Here is a 25,988-nt window from a genome sequence, read left to right as displayed (position 1 = left end):
ATATTTTGTATAGAGAGCCGTTTATTAAAATTAGCATAATTTATTATAATTTATTCCATTTTGCAACTGCAATATTTTTTGAAGTAATTTGTTTTCTCTATAAAAATGAATCAGAGATACATGATATTTATTATTTTTAGTTGTGGTTTGAATTTTGTGCAATCGTCAAAAAAGCCCAATTTTGTTCTGTTCATGGTAGATGATCTAGGAATGGGCGATGTAGGATGTTTTGGTAATGACACTATCCATACTCCAAATATAGACAGCATTGCAAGGCAAGGAGTTAAATTCAGTCATCATGTCATACCAGCTCCCCTCTGTTCGCCAAGTAGAGCGGCTTTTATCACAGGACGACATCCAGTCAGATCAGGTAATACATTTCATCAACATTTTCATTGTGGTCTATGGAAACTACTGCTAAAATGGCATTTTTAGTCTCTGTTTCGAACATAGCTCGAAACCATTGAGTGTATCTCAGACACTCAATGACCGATCTCATTCAAAATTTACATAAAGACAATATATCCTATTTTACAGATGAGTTTTTAGCTCCGCTGTTGACTTTGTCAAGCGGAGCTTATCATATGAGTGATAGACCGTCGTTGTCGTCCATCATCCATTCTACTTTTTTGACTTCTATTTGAAAACTACAGTTCTTATTGCTTTGATACTTGGTGTATATGTACCTTGGGCAGACTTCTCTCAGATTTGTTTATTTCATGATATCTTCAGTTCTCTAATAATTTTGATGAATATTTTTTTTCGTTTGGGTGAAAAGTTATAAGTCTGATTGCTTTGATACTATACATATAGGTACCTCTAGTAGACCTCTCACAGATTTGTTGAAAAGTGCATTGCTAACAGCGGAGCTATCTCAGCTGAGAAGCTGTTTGTTTGTTTGTTTACTTCCAAAATGGCCAACTGGTGGCCATTTTGGAAGTAAAATTTGCTATTTTTGGTTCTCAAATGTATCAGCAGCTGAACCAAAAAAGTTCACATACTGTTGAATAATACTAAAATGAATAATTATTGACACAAGATTTCATATTGTCAGTTTGGACAATTTTTTTTAATTATTTTATCAAAATACCACCTTATATAATACAAATATATCTTACAGTTTTTAGAGGCCAGATTCTAGATGAGGTTTTTTGGATGCAAAAAAAATAAATGTAAACAAGTTACCAAAAATAACTGTACAGTATGGAATGTACAGTATGTCAGTATGGAATCAATTTAGAAACTAACTGCAAGCTGGTATACTAATTTTGGATGTCTAAGTCATTGCTAGTTAAATAAGTTAAATTAAATATTTTCTTCACCTTGATTATACCAAGCACCACCAAAATCTGATGAAAGTAGTAGTGTTTTTAAATGGCCAGCTCTTTCTTTTCTTTCCTCTCTTAAGGTATTGAATTTCTGGCTTTCCCTGAAAAAAAAAGTACCAAAAGAAACTGATTTAAATAATATTCATGACTGAATGTTATAGATATCTGTGATCATTACTGTCCTTAATAATTTTTATAAAATTTGAATAAAAAGCTACTGAGTCCATAAATTTGCTAGGAGGAAAATATTATATTCTGAATGCATCAACTTTTTAGGAATGCTTGGATATGGTCGATTACGTATGGTTCCTTTCCTCGCTGCCACTGCTGGACTGCCTCCAAATGAAACAACATTTGCTGAAGTGCTTAAAGATGTTGGGTATAAAACAGGATTAGTCGGTAAGCACATGTATGATTCTGATCATTAAAAATGTATTCTTTGATAAAATCCTACAACTGTTGTTGTCTTGGGATACCAAGTATGAGGTAGTTGTTGAATTTTATCAACAATAAAATAAAATAAAATGAGCCCTTGGATTTCTATTTTTCATATAGCATTAAACAACACCTACTAGCTACCCACTAATATTTCTCCTAGGCACAGAGAGCATTGTATTCCACATCTGGTAGGCCATAGAGGGCATGATGGGCCATAAAGGCCATTTTTGGCCATGGAGAGCATGGTAGTCCATAGAGGGTATGGGAGGCCACAGTTGACATAGAGGGCATGGTAGGCCATAAAGTGCCTGGTAGGCCATGGAGAGCGTGATATGCCATAGAATGCATTGTAGATCATAGAGGTCGTGAGGGCATTGTAGCCAATAGAAGGTGTAATAGGCCATAGAGTGCATGGTAGGCCATGAAGGGCATAGTAAGCAATAGAGGGCGCGATAGGCCATTAAGGGTGTGATTGGCCATAGAGTGCATGGTATGCCATATAGGGCATAATAAGCCATAGAGCGCATGGTATGTCAGAGGGCATAGTAGGCCATAGAGGGCGTAATAGGCCATAGAGCGCATGGTAGGCCATAGAGTGCATGGTATGCCATGTAGGGCATTGTAGCCCATAGAGGGCATAATAGGCCATAGAGCGCATGATATGCCAGAGAGCATAGTAGGCCATGGAGGGCATAGTAGACCATAGAGGGCAAGGTAGACCGTAGAGGACATGACAGGACAAAGAGTGCATGGTAGGTCATAAAGGGCATAGTAGGCCATAGAGGGCGAGATGGGCCATAAATAGCATGGTAGGCCATAGAGGGCGAGATGGGCCATAAATAGCATGGTAGGTCATAGAGGGTGTGATGGGCCATATATGGCATGGTAGACCATAAAGGGCGAGATGGGCCATAAATGGCATGGTGGGCCATAGAGAACATGATGGGTCATAAAAGGCATGGTACGCCATAGAGGGCGAGATGGGCCATAAATGCCATGGTAGGCCATAGAGGACATGATTGATCATAAATGGCATGCTAGGCCATAAAGGGCGAGATGGGTCATAAATGCCATGTAGACCATAAAGGGCGAGATGGGCCATAAATGGCATGGTAGGTCATAGAGGGTGTGATGGGCCATAAATGCCATGGTAGACCATAGAGGACATGGTAGGCCATAAATTGTATGGTAGGCCATAGAGAACATGATGGGTCATAAAAGGCATGGTGGGCAATAGAGGACATGATGGGCCATAAATGCCATGGTAGACCATAGAGGACATGGTAGGCCATAAATTGTATGGTAGGCCATAGAGAACATGATGGGTCATAAATGGCATGGTAGGCCATAGAGGGTGAGATGGGCCCATAAATGGCATGGTAGAACATAAAGGGCTTGATGGGCCATAAATGTCATGGTAGAACATAAAGGCCGAGATGGGCCATAGAGGGCATGGTGGGCCATAGAGGGCGAGATAATTAAATTACATATTTTTGTGTTAGACTTCTATTTATTTTCTATTTTATCTTTTATTGCTTCAGGTAAATGGCACATGGGACTGCACTGTGAAAATAGGCAAGATTTTTGCCATCATCCTTTAAAACAGGGTTTTGATTTTTACTATGGTTTACCTCTGACTAATCTTAGGGACTGTGGTGAAGATGCTACTCGCAGCGTTATAACTGCAAGAATACCACAGATGACAGAAATCTTGGCACTTAGCATGGTCATTGTTGTGGTCACATTGGTTGCATTCACAAAAATTGGACTTATACAACGACGAGGCTTCATCTTCTTGCTTGCTGTGAGTTTCATCATTTTTGCAACACCAGTCGTTCTCCAGAAAGGACTCAGGAGAATAAATTGCATACTGATGAAAAACTATGATGTAGTGGAACAGCCCGTCATATTGGAAAACATGACTCTCCGGATAACTCAGCAGTCTATGCAATTTCTCAAAAGCAGTCAAAATGAAGCATTCCTGCTGTATGTCTCGTTTCTGAAAGTACACACAGCGCTGTTCAGCTCATCCAAATTCAAGGGTATCAGCAAACATGGCAATTATGGTGATAACGTGGAAGAGATGGATTGGAGTGTTGGTAAAATTCTGTCCACTTTGGAGGAGCTTGGATTGAAAGAGAACACTTTTGTGTATTTGACATCTGATAATGGTGGCCATCTTGAAGAGATAGCTTCTGACGGACAGCGTGAAGGAGGACATAATGGAATATACCGAGGTGAGATATCACTCCATTGATATCTATGATGATGGTTTCATCACAAAACAAAGTGAACTTATGGAAAGGTTCGCTGAATGAGCCTGTAATACATTTCAAGTAAGGACACTAGCAGAAACAGTCCCAAAAACTGATCAGTTTTTAGTCCCTGTTTGAACGAAGTCCAAAAACGGGGATTATTCATTTGGGTTTGTTGTGTCCGTTCGTCCATATGTATGTCCGGAGCTATATCTCGGACACTCATTGACAGATTCCATTCAAACTTTACATGAAGACAATACATAATGTCTTACATATGCGTGTCAAGTTACTTTATGATCATAGCAAAAATGGCAAACTGGCGGCCATTTTGGATTTAAAATTTGCTATTTCTGATACCTAAACGTGTCTGCGGCAGTTTCTCCGAGATGACTGGGCCAATTTGGATCAAAGTTTGTATGATGATTATATATATTGTGTTGTAGGTGCACGTCATTTTTTTTGTGATTTGAACAAATATGGCCAACTAGCGGCCATCTTGTTTTTCATGATACCCATGCTACTTTATCTTGAATGCAATGAATGTTCCTGTTTAAAATTTGTACAAAGATAGTATACCAAGAGATACATCTGCACCAACATGATTTTTGTGATTCAATTCAATATGGCTGGCCGACACCCAATTTTCATGTAAAAACGCTAAATCGTCATTTTTACATGTCTGGAGCTGTTTCTCAGAGATGGCCGGGCCGATTTGGATCAAACTTGGTATTATGATCATACATATTTGCTTATAGGTGCACGTCATACTTTTTCCATGATTCAAACAAATATGGCCGACTGGCGGCCATTCTGTTTTTCATGGTACCCATGCTACTTTCTCTTGAATGCCATGAACATTTCTGTTTAAATTTTGTACAAAGATAGTATACCAAGAGATACAACTACACCATCATTATTTTTGTGATGCGATTCAATATGGCTGACTGACGCCCAATTCTGATATAAAAGCACTACAAATCATCATTTTTACATGTCTGGAGCTGTTTCTCAGAGATGACTAGGCCAATTTGGATCAAAGTTGGTATGATGATCATACATATTGGGTTATAGTTGCATGTCATATTTTTTCTGTGATTCAAACTAATATGGCTGACTGGTAGCCATTTTGTTTTTCATGATACCCATGCCTACTTTCCCATGAATTCAATGAACATTTCTGTTTAAATTTTGTACAAAGACAGTATACCAATAGATACATGAACATTATTATTTTCCAATTCTCATGTAAAAATTTTTACAAATCCATCTCCTATTATTGGTTTCAATTTAATCTCAATGACTTCAACAGCATCAAATTGATATGTCAGATCACAAAATTTTGGACGGGGACTGTTTCATTTAACAATGACTTGTTTTTCACAGAATCACTCACTCAGTGACTTATGGGTAATGGGCATTACCAAAGGGCTTGTATGACCAATGGCTAATTCTTCTTTGTATGTATTAGGAGTTTTTTGTGTGGGCATGGTAGGCCATAGAATGTGTGGTAGGCCATAGAGTGTACGGTAGGCCATAGAGGGCATGGTAGGCTATGAAAGATGTGATACAACATGGTACACTTTTTGAAATGTTTTATAAATATTTAAAAAATATGTTCATAGCTTTCTGAAAATGCCTGTATGGGAAAATGAAACCAACCTTCCTTCCTTCCAAAAACAAAATGTTCATTTTTGTTTCTCTACAGGTGGTAAAGCCCAGGTCTGGGAAGGAGGCCTCAGAGTTCCAACAGTAGCTATGTATCCTGGTGTTATACCTCCATCTACAGAAGTGATGCAGCCTACCAGTAACATGGACATTTTTCCAACCATAATTAAACTAGCCAATGCTTCCTTGCCTTCAGACCGGGTCATTGATGGCAGAGATCTGATGCCATTGATATCAAAGAAAATAAACATTTCTCAGCACGAGTTTATGTTTCATTATTGTGGAGCTTATCTGCAGGCTTTAAGGTACCAACCAAGAGATGGTAAGTTTATGTACAACCCACCCCTACCCCAATCTATAGAGCTTATCTCCAGGCTTTAAGGTACCAACCAAGAGATGGTAAGTTTATGTACAACCCACCCCTACCCCCAATCTAGAGAGCTTATCGCCAGGCTTTAAGCTATCAACCAAGAGATGGTAAGTTTATGTACAACCCACCCCTACCCCAATCTATAGAGCTTATCTCCATGCTTTAAGGTACCAACCAAGAGATGGTAAGTTTATGTACAACCCACCCCTACCCAATCTAGAGAGCTTATCGCCAGGCTTTAAGCTACCAACCAAGAGATGGTAGGTTTATGTACAACCCACCCCTACCCCCAATCTAGAGAGCTTATCTCCAGGCTTTAAGGTACCAACCAAGAGATGGTAGGTTTATGTACAACCCACCCCTACTCCCAATCTATAGAGCTTATCTCCATGCTTTAAGGTACCAACCAAGAGATGGTTAAGTTTATGTACAACCCACCCCTACCCCCAATCTAGAGCGCTTATCTCCAGGCTTTAAGGTACCAACCAAGAGATGGTAGGTTTATGTACAACCCACCCCTACTCCCAATCTATAGAGCTTATCTCCAGGCTTTAAGGTACCAACCAAGAGATGGTAGGTTTATGTACAACCCACCCCTACCCCAATCTATAGAGCTTATCTCCAGGCTTTAAGGTACCAACCAAGAGATGGTAAGTTTATGTACAACCCACCCCTACCCAATCTAGAGAGCTTATCGCCAGGCTTTAAGCTACCAACCAAGAGATGGTAGGTTTATGTACAACCCACCCCTACCCCCAATCTATAGAGCTTATCTCCAGGCTTTAAGGTACCAACCAAGAGATGGTAGGTTTATGTACAACCCACCCCTACCCCCAATCTATAGAGCTTATCTCCATGCTTTAAGGTACCAACCAAGAGATGGTTAAGTTTATGTACAACCCACCCCTACCCCCAATCTAGAGAGCTTATCTCCAGGCTTTAAGGTACCAACCAAGAGATGGTATGTTTATGTACATCCCACCCCTACTCCCAATCTATAGAGCTTATCTCCATGCTTTAAGGTACCAACCAAGAGATGGTAGGTTTATGTACAACCCACCCCTACCCCCAATCTAGAGAGCTTATCGCCAGGCTTTAAGGTACCAACCAAGAGAGGGTAAGTTTATGTACAACCCATCCCTACCCCAATCTATAGAGCTTATCTCCATGCTTTAAGGTACCAACCAAGAGATGGTAAGTTTATGTACAACCCACCCCTACCCAATCTAGAGAGCTTATCGCCAGGCTTTAAGCTACCAACCAAGAGATGGTAGGTTTATGTACAACCCACCCCTACTCCAATCTATAGAGCTTATCTCCAGGCTTTAAGCTACCAACCAAGAGATGGTTAAGTTTATGTACAACCCACCCCTACCCCTAATCTATAGAGCTTATCTCCATGCTTTAAGGTACCAACCAAGAGATGGTAGGTTTATGTACAACCCACCCCTACCCCCAATCTATAGAGCTTATCTCCAGGCTTTAAGCTACCAACCAAGAGATGGTAAGTTTATGTACAACCCACCCCTACTCCCAATCTATAGAGCTTATCTCCAGGCTTTAAGCTACCAACCAAGAGATGGTAAGTTTATGTACAACCCACCCCTACTCCCAATCTATAGAGCTTATCTCCAGGCTTTAAGGTACCAACCAAGAGATGGTAAGTTTATGTACAACCCATCCCTACCCCCAATCTAGAGAGCTTATCTCCATGCTTTAAGATACCAACCAAGAGATGGTAGGTTTATGTACAACCCACCCCTACCCCAATCTATAGAGCTTATCTCCATGCTTTAAGGTACCAACCAAGAGATGGTTAAGTTTATGTACAACCCACCCCTACCCCCAATCTAGAGAGCTTATCTCCAGGCTTTAAGGTACCAACCAAGAGATGGTAGGTTTATGTACAACCTACCCCTACTCCCAATCTATAGAGCTTATCTCCATGCTTTAAGGTACCAACCAAGAGATGGTTAAGTTTATGTACAACCCACCCCTACCCCCAATCTAGAGCGCTTATCTCCAGGCTTTAAGGTACCAACCAAGAGATGGTAGGTTTATGTACAACCCACCCCTACTCCCAATCTATAGAGCTTATCTCCAGGCTTTAAGGTACCAACCAAGAGATGGTAGGTTTATGTACAACCCACCCCTACCCCAATCTATAGAGCTTATCTCCAGGCTTTAAGGTACCAACCAAGAGATGGTAAGTTTATGTACAACCCACCCCTACCCCAATCTATAGAGCTTATCTCCATGCTTTAAGGTACCAACCAAGAGATGGCAAGTTTATGTACAACCCACCCCTACCCAATCTAGAGAGCTTATCGCCAGGCTTTAAGCTACCAACCAAGAGATGGTAGGTTTATGTACAACCCACCCCTACCCAATCTAGAGAGCTTATCGCCAGGCTTTAAGCTACCAACCAAGAGATGGTAGGTTTATGTACAACCCACCCCTACTCCAATCTATAGAGCTTATCTCCAGGCTTTAAGCTACCAACCAAGAGATGGTTAAGTTTATGTACAACCCACCCCTACCCCTAATCTATAGAGCTTATCTCCATGCTTTAAGGTACCAACCAAGAGATGGTAGGTTTATGTACAACCCACCCCTACCCCCAATCTATAGAGCTTATCTCCAGGCTTTAAGCTACCAACCAAGAGATGGTAAGTTTATGTACAACCCACCCCTACTCCCAATCTATAGAGCTTATCTCCAGGCTTTAAGGTACCAACCAAGAGATGGTAAGTTTATGTACAACCCACCCCTACTCCCAATCTATAGAGCTTATCTCCATGCTTTAAGGTACCAACCAAGAGATGGTTAAGTTTATGTACAACCCACCCCTACCCCCAATCTAGAGAGCTTATCTCCAGGCTTTAAGGTACCAACCAAGAGATGGTAGGTTTATGTACAACCCACCCCTACTCCCAATCTATAGAGCTTATCTCCAGGCTTTGAGGTACCAACCAAGAGATGGTAGGTTTATGTACAACCCACCCCTACCCCAATCTATAGAGCTTATCTCCAGGCTTTAAGGTACCAACCAAGAGATGGTTAAGTTTATGTACAACCCACCCCTACCCCCAATCTAGAGAGCTTATCTCCAGGCTTTAAGGTACCAACCAAGAGATGGTAGGTTTATGTACAACCTACCCCTACTCCCAATCTATAGAGCTTATCTCCATGCTTTAAGGTACCAACCAAGAGATGGTTAAGTTTATGTACAACCCACCCCTACCCCCAATCTAGAGCGCTTATCTCCAGGCTTTAAGGTACCAACCAAGAGATGGTAGGTTTATGTACAACCCACCCCTACTCCCAATCTATAGAGCTTATCTCCAGGCTTTAAGGTACCAACCAAGAGATGGTAGGTTTATGTACAACCCACCCCTACCCCAATCTATAGAGCTTATCTCCAGGCTTTAAGGTACCAACCAAGAGATGGTAAGTTTATGTACAACCCACCCCTACCCCAATCTATAGAGCTTATCTCCATGCTTTAAGGTACCAACCAAGAGATGGCAAGTTTATGTACAACCCACCCCTACCCAATCTAGAGAGCTTATCGCCAGGCTTTAAGCTACCAACCAAGAGATGGTAGGTTTATGTACAACCCACCCCTACCCAATCTAGAGAGCTTATCGCCAGGCTTTAAGCTACCAACCAAGAGATGGTAGGTTTATGTACAACCCACCCCTACTCCAATCTATAGAGCTTATCTCCAGGCTTTAAGCTACCAACCAAGAGATGGTTAAGTTTATGTACAACCCACCCCTACCCCTAATCTATAGAGCTTATCTCCATGCTTTAAGGTACCAACCAAGAGATGGTAGGTTTATGTACAACCCACCCCTACCCCCAATCTATAGAGCTTATCTCCAGGCTTTAAGGTACCAACCAAGAGATGGTAAGTTTATGTACAACCCACCCCTACTCCCAATCTATAGAGCTTATCTCCAGGCTTTAAGGTACCAACCAAGAGATGGTAAGTTTATGTACAACCCACCCCTACTCCCAATCTATAGAGCTTATCTCCATGCTTTAAGGTACCAACCAAGAGATGGTTAAGTTTATGTACAACCCACCCCTACCCCCAATCTAGAGAGCTTATCTCCAGGCTTTAAGGTACCAACCAAGAGATGGTAGGTTTATGTACAACCCACCCCTACTCCCAATCTATAGAGCTTATCTCCAGGCTTTGAGGTACCAACCAAGAGATGGTAGGTTTATGTACAACCCACCCCTACCCCAATCTATAGAGCTTATCTCCAGGCTTTAAGGTACCAACCAAGAGATGGTAAGTTTATGTACAACCCACCCCTACCCAATCTAGAGAGCTTATCGCCAGGCTTTAAGCTACCAACCAAGAGATGGTAGGTTTATGTACAACCCATCCCTACTCCAATCTATAGAGCTTATCTCCAGGCTTTAAGCTACCAACCAAGAGATGGTTAAGTTTATGTACAACCCACCCCTACCCCTAATCTATAGAGCTTATCTCCATGCTTTAAGGTACCAACCAAGAGATGGTAGGTTTATGTACAACCCACCCCTACCCCCAATCTATAGAGCTTATCTCCAGGCTTTAAGCTACCAACCAAGAGATGGTAAGTTTATGAACAACCCACCCCTACCCAATCTAGAGAGCTTATCGCCAGGCTTTAAGCTACCAACCAAGAGATGGTAGGTTTATGTACAACCCACCCCTACTCCCAATCTATAGAGCTTATCTCCATGCTTAAGCTACCAACCAAGAGATGGTTAAGTTTATGTACAACCCACCCCTACCCCTAATCTATAGAGCTTATCTCCATGCTTTAAGGTACCAACCAAGAGATGGTAGGTTTATGTACAACCCACCCCTACCCCCAATCTATAGAGCTTATCTCCAGGCTTTAAGCTACCAACCAAGAGATGGTAAGTTTATGAACAACCCACCCCTACCCAATCTAGAGAGCTTATCGCCAGGCTTTAAGGTACCAACCAAGAGATGGTAGGTTTATGTACAACCCACCCCTACTCCAATCTATAGAGCTTATCTCCAGGCTTAAGCTACCAACCAAGAGATGGTTAAGTTTATGTACAACCCACCCCTACCCCTAATCTATAGAGCTTATCTCCATGCTTTAAGGTACCAACCAAGAGATGGTAGGTTTATGTACAACCCACCCCTACCCCCAATCTATAGAGCTTATCTCCAGGCTTTAAGCTACCAACCAAGAGATGGTAAGTTTATGTACAACCCACCCCTACTCCCAATCTATAGAGCTTATCTCCAGGCTTTAAGCTACCAACCAAGAGATGGTAAGTTTATGTACAACCCACCCCTACTCCCAATCTATAGAGCTTATCTCCAGGCTTTAAGGTACCAACCAAGAGATGGTTAAGTTTATGTACAACCCACCCCTACCCCCAATCTAGAGAGCTTATCTCCAGGCTTTAAGGTACCAACCAAGAGATGGTAGGTTTATGTACAACCCACCCCTACTCCCAATCTATAGAGCTTATCTCCAGGCTTTAAGGTACCAACCAAGAGATGGTAGGTTTATATACAACCCACCCCTACCCCAATCTATAGAGCTTATCTCCATGCTTTAAGGTACCAACCAAGAGATGGTAAGTTTATGTACAACCCACCCCTACCCAATCTAGAGAGCTTATCGCCAGGCTTTAAGCTACCAACCAAGAGATGGTAGGTTTATGTACAACCCACCCCTACTCCAATCTATAGAGCTTATCTCCAGGCTTTAAGCTACCAACCAAGAGATGGTTAAGTTTATGTACAACCCACCCCTACCCCTAATCTATAGAGCTTATCTCCATGCTTTAAGGTACCAACCAAGAGATGGTAGGTTTATGTACAACCCACCCCTACCCCCAATCTATAGAGCTTATCTCCAGGCTTTAAGCTACCAACCAAGAGATGGTAAGTTTATGTACAACCCACCCCTACTCCCAATCTATAGAGCTTATCTCCAGGCTTTAAGGTACCAACCAAGAGATGGTAAGTTTATGTACAACCCACCCCCACCCAATCTAGAGAGCTTATCGCCAGGCTTTAAGCTACCAACCAAGAGATGGTAGGTTTATGTACAACCCACCCCTACTCCCAATCTATAGAGCTTATCTCCATGCTTTAAGGTACCAACCAAGAGATGGTAAGTTTATGTACAACCCATCCCTACCCCCAATCTAGAGAGCTTATCTCCATGCTTTAAGGTACCAACCAAGAGATGGTAGGTTTATGTACAACCCACCCCTACCCCAATCTATAGAGCTTATCTCCATGCTTTAAGGTACCAACCAAGAGATGGTTAAGTTTATGTACAACCCACCCCTACCCCCAATCTAGAGAGCTTATCTCCAGGCTTTAAGGCACCAACCAAGAGATGGTATGTTTATGTACAACCCACCCCTACTCCCAATCTATAGAGCTTATCTCCATGCTTTAAGGTACCAACCAAGAGATGGTAGGTTTATGTACAACCCACCCCTACCCCCAATCTAGAGAGCTTATCGCCAGGCTTTAAGGTACCAACCAAGAGAGGGTAAGTTTATGTACAACCCATCCCTACCCCAATCTATAGAGCTTATCTCCATGCTTTAAGGTACCAACCAAGAGATGGTAAGTTTATGTACAACCCACCCCTACCCAATCTAGAGAGCTTATCGCCAGGCTTTAAGCTACCAACCAAGAGATGGTAGGTTTATGTACAACCCACCCCTACTCCAATCTATAGAGCTTATCTCCAGGCTTTAAGCTACCAACCAAGAGATGGTAAGTTTATGTACAACCCACCCCTACTCCCAATCTATAGAGCTTATCTCCAGGCTTTAAGGTACCAACCAAGAGATGGTAAGTTTATGTACAACCCATCCCTACCCCCAATCTAGAGAGCTTATCTCCATGCTTTAAGATACCAACCAAGAGATGGTAGGTTTATGTACAACCCACCCCTACCCCAATCTATAGAGCTTATCTCCATGCTTTAAGGTACCAACCAAGAGATGGTTAAGTTTATGTACAACCCACCCCTACCCCCAATCTAGAGAGCTTATCTCCAGGCTTTAAGGTACCAACCAAGAGATGGTAGGTTTATGTACAACCTACCCCTACTCCCAATCTATAGAGCTTATCTCCATGCTTTAAGGTACCACCCAAGAGATGGTTAAGTTTGTGTACAACCCACCCCTACCCCCAATCTAGAGCGCTTATCTCCAGGCTTTAAGGTACCAACCAAGAGATGGTAGGTTTATGTACAACCCACCCCTACCCCCAATCTAGAGAGCTTATCTCCAGGCTTTAAGGTACCAACCAAGAGATGGTAAGTTTATGTACAACCCACCCCTACTCCCAATCTATAGAGCTTATCTCCAGGCTTTAAGGTACCAACCAAGAGATGGTAAGTTTATGTACAACCCATCCCTACCCCCAATCTAGAGAGCTTATCTCCATGCTTTAAGATACCAACCAAGAGATGGTAGGTTTATGTACAACCCACCCCTACCCCAATCTATAGAGCTTATCTCCATGCTTTAAGGTACCAACCAAGAGATGGTTAAGTTTATGTACAACCCACCCCTACCCCCAATCTAGAGAGCTTATCTCCAGGCTTTAAGGTACCAACCAAGAGATGGTAGGTTTATGTACAACCTACCCCTACTCCCAATCTATAGAGCTTATCTCCATGCTTTAAGGTACCACCCAAGAGACGGTTAAGTTTGTGTACAACCCACCCCTACCCCCAATCTAGAGCGCTTATCTCCAGGCTTTAAGGTACCAACCAAGAGATGGTAGGTTTATGTACAACCCACCCCTACTCCCAATCTATAGAGCTTATCTCCAGGCTTTAAGGTACCAACCAAGAGATGGTAGGTTTATGTACAACCCACCCCTACCCCAATCTATAGAGCTTATCTCCAGGCTTTAAGGTACCAACCAAGAGATGGTAAGTTTATGTACAACCCACCCCTACCCCAATCTATAGAGCTTATCTCCATGCTTTAAGGTACCAACCAAGAGATGGTAAGTTTATGTACAACCCACCCCTACCCAATCTAGAGAGCTTATCGCCAGGCTTTAAGCTACCAACCAAGAGATGGTAGGTTTATGTACAACCCACCCCTACTCCAATCTATAGAGCTTATCTCCAGGCTTTAAGCTACCAACCAAGAGATGGTTAAGTTTATGTACAACCCACCCCTACCCCTAATCTATAGAGCTTATCTCCAGGCTTTAAGCTACCAACCAAGAGATGGTAAGTTTATGTACAACCCACCCCTACTCCCAATCTATAGAGCTTATCTCCAGGCTTTAAGGTACCAACCAAGAGATGGTAAGTTTATGTACAACCCACCCCTACTCCCAATCTATAGAGCTTATCTCCATGCTTTAAGGTACCAAGCAAGAGATGGTTAAGTTTATGTACAACCCACCCCTACCCCCAATCTAGAGAGCTTATCTCCAGGCTTTAAGGTACCAACCAAGAGATGGTAGGTTTATGTACAACCCACCCCTACTCCCAATCTATAGAGCTTATCTCCAGGCTTTAAGGTACCAACCAAGAGATGGTAGGTTTATGTACAACCCACCCCTACCCCAATCTATAGAGCTTATCTCCAGGCTTTAAGGTACCAACCAAGAGATGGTAAGTTTATGTACAACCCACCCCTACCCAATCTAGAGAGCTTATCGCCAGGCTTTAAGCTACCAACCAAGAGATGGTAGGTTTATGTACAACCCACCCCTACTCCAATCTATAGAGCTTATCTCCAGGCTTTAAGGTACCAACCAAGAGATGGTAAGTTTATGTACAACCCACCCCTACCCCTAATCTATAGAGCTTATCTCCATGCTTTAAGGTACCAACCAAGAGATGGTAGGTTTATGTACAACCCACCCCTACCCCCAATCTATAGAGCTTATCTCCAGGCTTTAAGCTACCAACCAAGAGATGGTAAGTTTATGTACAACCCACCCCTACCCAATCTAGAGAGCTTATCGCCAGGCTTTAAGCTACCAACCAAGAGATGGTAAGTTTATGTACAACCCATCCCTACCCCCAATCTAGAGAGCTTATCTCCATGCTTTAAGGTACCAACCAAGAGATGGTAGGTTTATGTACAACCCACCCCTACCCCAATCTATAGAGCTTATCTCCATGCTTTAAGGTACCAACCAAGAGATGGTTAAGTTTATGTACAACCCACCCCTACCCCCAATCTAGAGAGCTTATCTCCAGGCTTTAAGGCACCAACCAAGAGATGGTATGTTTATGTACAACCCACCCCTACTCCCAATCTATAGAGCTTATCTCCATGCTTTAAGGTACCAACCAAGAGATGGTAGGTTTATGTACAACCCACCCCTACCCCCAATCTAGAGAGCTTATCGCCAGGCTTTAAGGTACCAACCAAGAGAGGGTAAGTTTATGTACAACCCATCCCTACCCCAATCTATAGAGCTTATCTCCATGCTTTAAGGTACCAATCAAGAGATGGTAAGTTTATGTAAACCCACCCCTACCCAATCTAGAGAGCTTATCGCCAGGCTTTAAGCTACCAACCAAGAGATGGTAGGTTTATGTACAACCCACCCCTACTCCAATCTATAGAGCTTATCTCCAGGCTTTAAGCTACCAACCAAGAGATGGTTAAGTTTATGTACAACCCACCCCTACCCCTAATCTATAGAGCTTATCTCCATGCTTTAAGGTACCAACCAAGAGATGGTAGGTTTATGTACAACCCACCCCTACCCCCAATCTATAGAGCTTATCTCCAGGCTTTAAGCTACCAACCAAGAGATGGTAAGTTTATGTACAACCCACCCCTACTCCCAATCTATAGAGCTTATCTCCAGGCTTTAAGGTACCAACCAAGAGATGGTAAGTTTATGTACAACCCATCCCTACCCCCAATCTAGAGAGCTTATCTCCATGCTTTAAGATACCAACCAAGAGATGGTAGGTTTATGTACAACCCACCCCTACCCCAATCTATAGAGCTTATCTCCATGCTTTAAGGTACCAACCAAGAGATGGTTAAGTTTATGTACAACCCACCCCTACCCCCAATCTAGAGAGCTTATCTCCAGGCTTTAAGGTACCAACCAAGAGATGGTAGGTTTATGTACAACCTACCCCTACTCCCAATCTATAGAGCTTATCTCCATGCTTTAAGGTACCACCCAAGAGATGGTTAAGTTTGTGTACAACCCACCCCTACCCCCAATCTAGAGCGCTTATCTCCAGGCTTTAAGGTACCAACCAAGAGATGGTAGGTTTATGTACAACCCACCCCTACTCCTAATCTATAGAGCTTATCTCCAGGCTTTAAGGTACCAACCAAGAGATGGTAGGTTTATGTACAACCCACCCCTACCCCAATCTATAGAGCTTATCTCCAGGCTTTAAGGTACCAACCAAGAGATGGTAAGTTTATGTACAACCCACCCCTACCCCAATCTATAGAGCTTATCTCCATGCTTTAAGGTACCAACCAAGAGATGGTAAGTTTATGTACAACCCACCCCTACCCAATCTAGAGAGCTTATCGCCAGGCTTTAAGCTACCAACCAAGAGATGGTAGGTTTATGTACAACCCACCCCTACTCCAATCTATAGAGCTTATCTCCAGGCTTTAAGCTACCAACCAAGAGATGGTTAAGTTTATGTACAACCCACCCCTACCCCTAATCTATAGAGCTTATCTCCATGCTTTAAGGTACCAACCAAGAGATGGTAGGTTTATGTACAACCCACCCCTACCCCCAATCTATAGAGCTTATCTCCAGGCTTTAAGCTACCAACCAAGAGATGGTAAGTTTATGTACAACCCACCCCTACTCCCAATCTATAGAGCTTATCTCCAGGCTTTAAGGTACCAACCAAGAGATGGTAAGTTTATGTACAACCCACCCCTACTCCCAATCTATTGAGCTTATCTCCATGCTTTAAGGTACCAACCAAGAGATGGTTAAGTTTATGTACAACCCACCCCTACCCCCAATCTAGAGAGCTTATCTCCAGGCTTTAAGGTACCAACCAAGAGATGGTAGGTTTATGTACAACCCACCCCTACTCCCAATCTATAGAGCTTATCTCCAGGCTTTAAGGTACCAACCAAGAGATGGTAGGTTTATGTACAACCCACCCCTACCCCAATCTATAGAGCTTATCTCCAGGCTTTAAGGTACCAACCAAGAGATGGTAAGTTTATGTACAACCCACCCCTACCCAATCTAGAGAGCTTATCGCCAGGCTTTAAGCTACCAACCAAGAGATGGTAGGTTTATGTACAACCCACCCCTACTCCAATCTATAGAGCTTATCTCCAGGCTTTAAGCTACCAACCAAGAGATGGTTAAGTTTATGTACAACCCACCCCTACCCCTAATCTATAGAGCTTATCTCCATGCTTTAAGGTACCAACCAAGAGATGGTAGGTTTATGTACAACCCACCCCTACCCCCAATCTATAGAGCTTATCTCCAGGCTTTAAGCTACCAACCAAGAGATGGTAAGTTTATGTACAACCCACCCCTACCCAATCTAGAGAGCTTATCGCCAGGCTTTAAGCTACCAACCAAGAGATGGTAGGTTTATGTACAACCCACCCCTACTCCAATCTATAGAGCTTATCTCCAGGCTTTAAGCTACCAACCAAGAGATGGTTAAGTTCATGTACAACCCACCCCTACCCCTAATCTATAGAGCTTATCTCCATGCTTTAAGGTACCAACCAAGAGATGGTAGGTTTATGTACAACCCACCCCTACTCCCAATCTATAGAGCTTATCTCCAGGCTTTAAGCTACCAACCAAGAGATGGTAAGTTTATGTACAACCCACCCCTACTCCCAATCTATAGAGCTTATCTCCAGGCTTTAAGGTACCAACCAAGAGATGGTAAGTTTATGTACAACCCACCCCTACCCAATCTAGAGAGCTTATCGCCAGGCTTTAAGCTACCAACCAAGAGATGGTAGGTTTATGTACAACCCACCCCTACCCCCAATCTATAGAGCTTATCGCCAGGCTTTAAGCTACCAACCAAGAGATGGTAGGTTTATGTACAACCCACCCCTACTCCCAATCTATAGAGCTTATCTCCATGCTTTAAGGTACCAACCAAGAGATGGTAAGTTTATGTACAACCCATCCCTACCCCCAATCTAGAGAGCTTATCTCCATGCTTTAAGGTACCAACCAAGAGATGGTAGGTTTATGTACAACCCACCCCTACCCCAATCTATAGAGCTTATCTCCATGCTTTAAGGTACCAACCAAGAGATGGTTAAGTTTATGTACAACCCACCCCTACCCCCAATCTAGAGAGCTTATCTCCAGGCTTTAAGGCACCAACCAAGAGATGGTATGTTTATGTACAACCCACCCCTACTCCCAATCTATAGAGCTTATCTCCATGCTTTAAGGTACCAACCAAGAGATGGTAAGTTTATGTACAACCCATCCCTACCCCCAATCTAGAGAGCTTATCTCCATGCTTTAAGATACCAACCAAGAGATGGTAGGTTTATGTACAACCCACGCCTACCCCAATCTATAGAGCTTATCTCCATGCTTTAAGGTACCAACCAAGAGATGGTTAAGTTTATGTACAACCCACCCCTACCCCCAATCTAGAGAGCTTATCTCCAGGCTTTAAGGTACCAACCAAGAGATGGTAGGTTTATGTACAACCCTCCCCTACTCCCAATCTATAGAGCTTATCTCCATGCTTTAAGGTACCAACCAAGAGATGGTTAAGTTTATGTACAACCCACCCCTACCCCCAATCTAGAGAGCTTATCTCCAGGCTTTAAGGTACCAACCAAGAGATGGTAGGTTTATGTACAACCCACCCCTACTCCCAATCTATAGAGCTTATCTCCAGGCTTTAAGCTACCAACCAAGAGATGGTAAGTTTATGTACAACCCACCCCTACCCAATCTAGAGAGCTTATCGCCAGGCTTTAAGCTACCAACCAAGAGATGGTAGGTTTATGTACAACCCATCCCTACCCCAATCTATAGAGCTTATCTCCATGCTTTAAGGTACCAACCAAGAGATGGTAAGTTTATGTACAACCCACCCCTACCCCAATCTATAGAGCTTATCTCCATGCTTTAAGGTACCAACCAAGAGATGGTAAGTTTATGTACAACCCACCCCTACCCAATCTAGAGAGCTTATCGCCAGGCTTTAAGCTACCAACCAAGAGATGGTTAAGTTTATGTACAACCCACCCCTACCCCTAATCTATAGAGCTTATCTCCATGCTTTAAGGTACCAACCAAGAGATGGTAGGTTTATGTACAACCCACCCCTACCCCCAATCTATAGAGCTTATCTCCAGGCTTTAAGCTACCAACCAAGAGATGGTAAGTTTATGTACAACCCACCCCTACTCCCAATCTATAGAGCTTATCTCCAGGCTTTAAGGTACCAACCAAGAGATGGTAAGTTTATGTACAACCCACCCCTACTCCCAATCTATAGAGCTTATCTCCATGCTTTAAGGTACCAACCAAGAGATGGTTAAGTTTATGTACAACCCACCCCTACCCCCAATCTAGAGAGCTTATCTCCAGGCTTTAAGGTACCAACCAAGAGATGGTAGGTTTATGTACAACCCACCCCTACTCCCAATCTATAGAGCTTATCTCCAGGCTTTAAGGTACCAACCAAGAGATGGTAGGTTTATGTACAACCCACCCCTACCCCAATCTATAGAGCTTATCTCCAGGCTTTAAGGTACCAACCAAGAGATGGTAAGTTTATGTACAACCCACCCCTACCCAATCTAGAGAGCTTATCGCCAGGCTTTAAGCTACCAACCAAGAGATGGTAGGTTTATGTACAACCCACCACTACTCCCAATCTATAGAGCTTATCTCCAGGCTTTAAGCTACCAACCAAGAGATGGTTAAGTTTATGTACAACCCACCCCTACCCCTAATCTATAGAGCTTATCTCCATGCTTTAAGGTACCAACCAAGAGATGGTAGGTTTATGTACAACCCACCCCTACCCCCAATCTATAGAGCTTATCTCCAGGCTTTAAGCTACCAACCAAGAGATGGTAAGTTTATGTACAACCCACCCCTACTCCAATCTATAGAGCTTATCTCCAGGCTTTAAGCTACCAACCAAGAGATGGTTAAGTTTATGTACAACCCACCCCTACTCCAATCTAGAGAGCTTATCGCCAGGCTTTAAGCTACCAACCAAGAGATGGTAGGTTTATGTACAACCCACCCCTACTCCAATCTATAGAGCTTATCTCCAGGCTTTAAGCTACCAACCAAGAGATGGTTAAGTTCATGTACAAGCCACCCCTACCCCTAATCTATAGAGCTTATCTCCATGCTTTAAGGTACCAACCAAGAGATGGTAGGTTTATGTACAACCCACCCCTACCCCCAATCTATAGAGCTTATCTCCAGGCTTTAAGCTACCAACCAAGAGATGGTAAGTTATGTACAACCCACCCCTACTCCCAATCTATAGAGCTTATCGCCAGGCTTTAAGCTACCAACCAAGAGATGGTAAGTTTATGTACAACCCACCCCTACCCAATCTAGAGAGCTTATCGCCAGGCTTTAAGCTACCAACCAAGAGATGGTAGGTTTATGTACAACCCATCCCTACTCCCAATCTATAGAGCTTATCTCCATGCTTTAAGGTACCAACCAAGAGATGGTAAGTTTATGTACAACCCATCCCTACCCCCAATCTAGAGAGCTTATCTCCATGCTTTAAGATACCAACCAAGAGATGGTAGGTTTATGTACAACCCACGCCTACCCCAATCTATAGAGCTTATCTCCATGCTTTAAGGTACCAACCAAGAGATGGTTAAGTTTATGTACAACCCACCCCTACCCCCAATCTAGAGAGCTTATCTCCAGGCTTTAAGGTACCAACCAAGAGATGGTAGGTTTATGTACAACCCACCCCTACTCCCAATCTATAGAGCTTATCTCCATGCTTTAAGGTACCAACCAAGAGATGGTTAAGTTTATGTACAACCCACCCCTACCCCCAATCTAGAGAGCTTATCTCCAGGCTTTAAGGTACCAACCAAGAGATGGTAGGTTTATGTACAACCCACCCCTACTCCCAATCTATAGAGCTTATCTCCAGGCTTTAAGGTACCAACCAAGAGATGGTAGGTTTATGTACAACCCACCCCTACCCCAATCTATAGAGCTTATCTCCAGGCTTTAAGGTACCAACCAAGAGATGGTAAGTTTATGTACAACCCACCCCTACCCCAATCTATAGAGCTTATCTCCATGCTTTAAGGTACCAACCAAGAGATGGTAAGTTTATGTACAACCCACCCCTACCCAATCTAGAGAGCTTATCGCCAGGCTTTAAGCTACCAACCAAGAGATGGTAGGTTTATGTACAACCCACCCCTACTCCCAATCTATAGAGCTTATCTCCATGCTTTAAGGTACCAACCAAAAGATGGTAGGTTTATGTACAACCCACCCCTACTCCCAATCTATAGAGCTTATCTCCAGGCTTTAAGGTACCAACCAAAAGATGGTAGGTTTATGTACAACCCACCTCTACCCCCAATCTAGAGAGCTTATCTCCAGGCTTTAAGGTACCAACCAAAAGATGGTAGGTTTATGTACAACCCACCCCTACTCCCAATCTATAGAGCTTATCTCCAGGCTTTAAGGTACCAACCAAGAGATGGTAGGTTTATGTACAACCCACCCCTACCCCAATCTATAGAGCTTATCTCCATGCTTTAAGGTACCAACCAAGAGATGGTAAGTTTATGTACAACCCACCCCTACCCAATCTAGAGCTTATCGCCAGGCTTTAAGCTACCAACCAAGAGATGGTAGGTTTATGTACAACCCACCCCTACCCCAATCTATAGAGCTTATCTCCATGCTTTAAGGTACCAACCAAGAGATGGTTAAGTTTATGTACAACCCACCCCTACCCCCAATCTAGAGAGCTTATCTCCAGGCTTTAAGGTACCAACCAAGAGATAGTATGTGTATGTACAACCCACCCCTACTCCCAATCTATAGAGCTTATCTCCATGCTTTAAGGTACCAACCAAGAGATGGTTAAGTTTATGTACAACCCACCCCTACCCCCAATCTAGAGAGCTTATCTCCAGGCTTTAAGGTACCAACCAAGAGATGGTAAGTTTATGTACAACCCATCCCTACTCCCAATCTATAGAGCTTATCTCCAAGCTTTAAGGTACCAACCAAGAGATGGTAAGTTTATGTACAACCCACCCCTACCCAATCTATAGAGCTTATCTCCATGCTTTAAGGTACCAACCAAGAGATGGTTAAGTTTATGTACAACCCACCCCTACCCCAATCTATAGAGCTTATCTCCAGGCTTTAAGGTACCAACCTAGAGATGGTAGGTTTATGTACAACCCATCCCTACTCCCAATCTATAGAGCTTATCTCCAGGCTTTAAGGTACCAACCAAGAGATGGTAGGTTTATGTACAACCCATCCCTACTCCCAATCTATAGAGCTTATCTCCAGGCTTTAAGGTACCAACCAAGAGATGGTAAGTTCATGTACAACCCATTCCTACTCCCAGTCTATAGAGCTTATCTCCAGGCTTTAAGGTACCAACCAAGAGATGGTAAGTTTATGTACAACCCATCCCTACTCCCAATCTATAGAGCTTATCTCCAGGCTTTAAGGTACCAACCAAGAGATGGTAAGTTTATGTACAACCCATCCCTACTCCCAATCTATAGAGCTTATCTCCAGGCTTTAAGGTACCAACCAAGAGATGGTAGGTTTATGTACAACCCAACCCTACCCCAATCTATAGAGCTTATCTCCATGCTTTAAGGTACCAATCAAGAGATGGTAGGTTTATGTACAACCCACCCCTACTCCCAATCTATAGAGCTTATCTCCATGCTTTAAGGTACCAACCAAGAGAGGGTAAGTTTATGTACAACCCACCCCTACTCCCAATCTATAGAGCTTATCTCCATGCTTTAAGGTACCAACCAAGAGATGGTTAAGTTTATGTACAACCCACCCCTACCCAATCTATAGAGCTTATCTCCATGCTTTAAGCTACCAACCAAGAGATGGTAGGTTTATGTACAACCCACCCCTACCCCAATCTAGAGAGCTTATCGCCAGGCTTTAAGGTACCAACCAAGAGATGGTAAGTTTATGTACAACCCACCCCTACCCCCAATCTAGAGAGTTTATCGCCAGGCTTTAAGCTACCAACCAAGAGATGGTAGGTTTATGTACAACCCACCCCTACCCCCAATCTAGAGAGCTTATCGCCAGGCTTTAAGGTACCAACCAAGAGAGGGTAAGTTTATGTACAACCCATCCCTACCCCAATCTATAGAGCTTATCTCCATGCTTTAAGGTACCAACCAAGAGATGGTTAAGTTTATGTACAACCCACCCCTACCCAATCTATAGAGCTTATCTCCAGGCTTTAAGGTACCAACCAAGAGATGGTAGGTTTATGTACAACCCACCCCTACTCCCAATCTATAGAGCTTATCTCCATGCTTTAAGGTACCAACCAAGAGATGGTAAGTTTATGTACAACCCATCCCACCCCCAATCTAGAGAGCTTCTCGCCAGGCTTTAAGGTACCAACCAAGAGATGGTTAAGTTTATGTACAACCCATCCCTACCCCCAATCTATAGAGCTTATCTCCATGCTTTAAGGTAACTACCAAGAGATGGTAGGTTTATGTACAACCAACCCCTACTCCCAATCTATAGAGCTTATCTCCATGCTTTAAGGTACCAACCAAGAGATGGTTAAGTTTATGTACAACCCACCCCTACCCCCAATCTATAGAGCTTATCTCCAGGCTTTAAGGTACCAACCAAGAGAAGGTTAAGTTTATGTACAACCCACCGCTACTCCCAATCTATAGAGCTTATCTCCAGGCTTTAAGGTACCAACCAAGAGAAGGTTAAGTTTATGTACAACCCACCCCTACTCCCAATCTATAGAGCTTATCTCCATGCTTTAAGGTACCAACCAAGAGATGGTAGGTTTATGTACAACCCACCCCTACTCCCAATCTATAGAGCTTATCTCCATGCTTTAAGCTACCAACCAGTATAATGTGGGTCTTGATATCATCACTAGCACCCACCGCCCCCACACCAATAACCCAGCTTGTCTGCCCAAATCTACAAAGCTACAATACTGAGTTCAGCTGATATTACAGAATATTTTCAATGTATTTCTTGATACCCCAGTAATCTTGTCAAAATGATTTTTCCTTTATTCATCCCCAGCACAAAACACCTACAAAATCTACTTTGCTACTCCAAACTGGACCCCGGGTACGGAAGCTTGCTTTGAGGAGTTTGTATGCCATTGTTTTGGGAATCATGTGACCCACCATGATCCTCCTATCATATATGACCTGACCTCCGACCCAGCCGAAAGACACCCAATTAATGTCGATGACTCTAGGCATAGTCTGATAGTGAAAAAGGCAAAAATGGCTGTAAAGAAACATGAAGAATCATTGGAGACAGTTCCAGCACAATATTCCGCTGGTAAATTGATGTGGCTACCATGGCTACAGCCATGCTGTAACTTTCCTATTTGTTACTGCCGAGAAGATGAGGATCATGAAAGTTATTTGTGAATATCATAATATGTAGAGTCTTCATAGATATTGTAACATTTAAAGACCACTGTTGTCTTCGGAGTATACTTTATGACCATAGGTAGTTAGACACTCAAGATTTTATAGTGTCAAGTTAGTAAAACTCAGTCAATTTGTAATTAGATTACCCATAATTTTAGCATTTCAAGTGCAATATTTATTTTCAGATGATTTGTTCAAGCCATTGGAAGCAACATGCTTCTGTATTTGTTGAAGTGGAAATAGCAGCCTTGTTGATAGAACCATTGCATCATGCTCTTAGTATCAGCAGATTGGTAGCTAAATGTTCTTGTTTTGACTAAAAAGGACACTTCATGTTAGTAAGATGCATACATCATTGTGCAAGTGAGTTGTTATCCATTGTTATCAGCTTTTATATTATCACTTTTTCTAGTTAACTGTCAATAAATGTTATAGTCATCGCCTGTTGTTGTGTAAATACAGAGATCACATGTGTGCTTGTCAACAAATTTTGTATTTTTACATGAAATTTTAACAAGCACAATACAATAATTATAACAGTTCAATGTGAAAAATAGTTTACTCTTCGATTAGACTAGAATTCTGAAAACTTTCATTTATGTCATTCTCGGTATTCTGCTACTTTTACAGGCAAATTTACTTGACCTAATTAAATTTAAATAAGCTCATTTTTCATATTCAATGTTTTTTCATAGTCTGCTTTATTCAAAAGGTAAAACCCCAAACATATATTTAGGCAGTCACAAATAGATTACAAAATATAATTAGTACAATAATATATTGTTAACAGAACCCAGAACGTCCCAAACATGATGCGAACATGATGCGAACATGCTCACCACTGTACCATGGTCCAGGTTGACAACCAAATTAACATGCTCACCACTGTACCATGGTCCAGGTTGACAACCAAATTAACATGCTCACCACTGTACCATGGTCCAGGTTGACAACCAAATTAACATGCTCACCACTGTACCATGGTCCAGGTTGACAACCAAATTAACATGCTCACCACTGTACCATGGTCCAGGTTGACAACCAAATTAACATGCTCACCACTGTACCATGGTCCAGGTTGACAACCAAATTAACATGCTCACCACTGTACCATGGTCCAGGTTGACAACCAAATTAACATGCTCACCACTGTACCATGGTCCAGGTTGACAACCAAATTAACATGCTCACCACTGTACCATGGTCCAGGTTGACAACCAAATTAACATGCTCACCACTGTACCATGGTCCAGGTTGACA

At 42.6% G+C, this 25,988-nt stretch overlaps 1 protein-coding gene across 1 annotated transcript; it reads left to right on the top strand.

Moving 5' to 3' along the window:
- The first annotated feature begins 24 nt into the window (after positions 1–24).
- On the top strand, positions 25–25,410 carry LOC100375449 (steryl-sulfatase-like). Its single transcript, XM_085507727.1, has 5 exons — positions 25–370; positions 1,605–1,727; positions 3,308–4,003; positions 5,730–6,011; positions 24,367–25,410. Exons 1-5 carry the CDS (start codon positions 106–108, stop codon positions 24,723–24,725), a joined length of 1,725 nt encoding a protein of 574 aa, XP_085363853.1. The 5' UTR covers positions 25–105; the 3' UTR covers positions 24,726–25,410.
- Positions 25,411–25,988: the final 578 nt, after the last annotated feature.

Source organism: Saccoglossus kowalevskii, chromosome 2 (genome assembly GCF_978046115.1).
Source record: "Saccoglossus kowalevskii chromosome 2, keSacKowa6.1, whole genome shotgun sequence".
Lineage (NCBI taxonomy): Eukaryota > Metazoa > Hemichordata > Enteropneusta > Harrimaniidae > Saccoglossus > Saccoglossus kowalevskii.
This window is presented reverse-complemented; position numbering and strand designations above follow the sequence as displayed.

Excerpts from the sequence above, each read along its gene's own strand:
- LOC100375449 (XM_085507727.1), top strand. The coding sequence starts at position 106 with ATGAATCAGAGATACATGATATTTATTATTTTTAGTTGTGGTTTGAAT. Across the intron at positions 1,728-3,307 it reads GTATAAAACAGGATTAGTCG|GTAAATGGCACATGGGACTG; the intron begins GTAAGCACATGT and ends TTATTGCTTCAG. Across the intron at positions 6,012-24,366 it reads AAGGTACCAACCAAGAGATG|CACAAAACACCTACAAAATC; the intron begins GTAAGTTTATGT and ends ATTCATCCCCAG.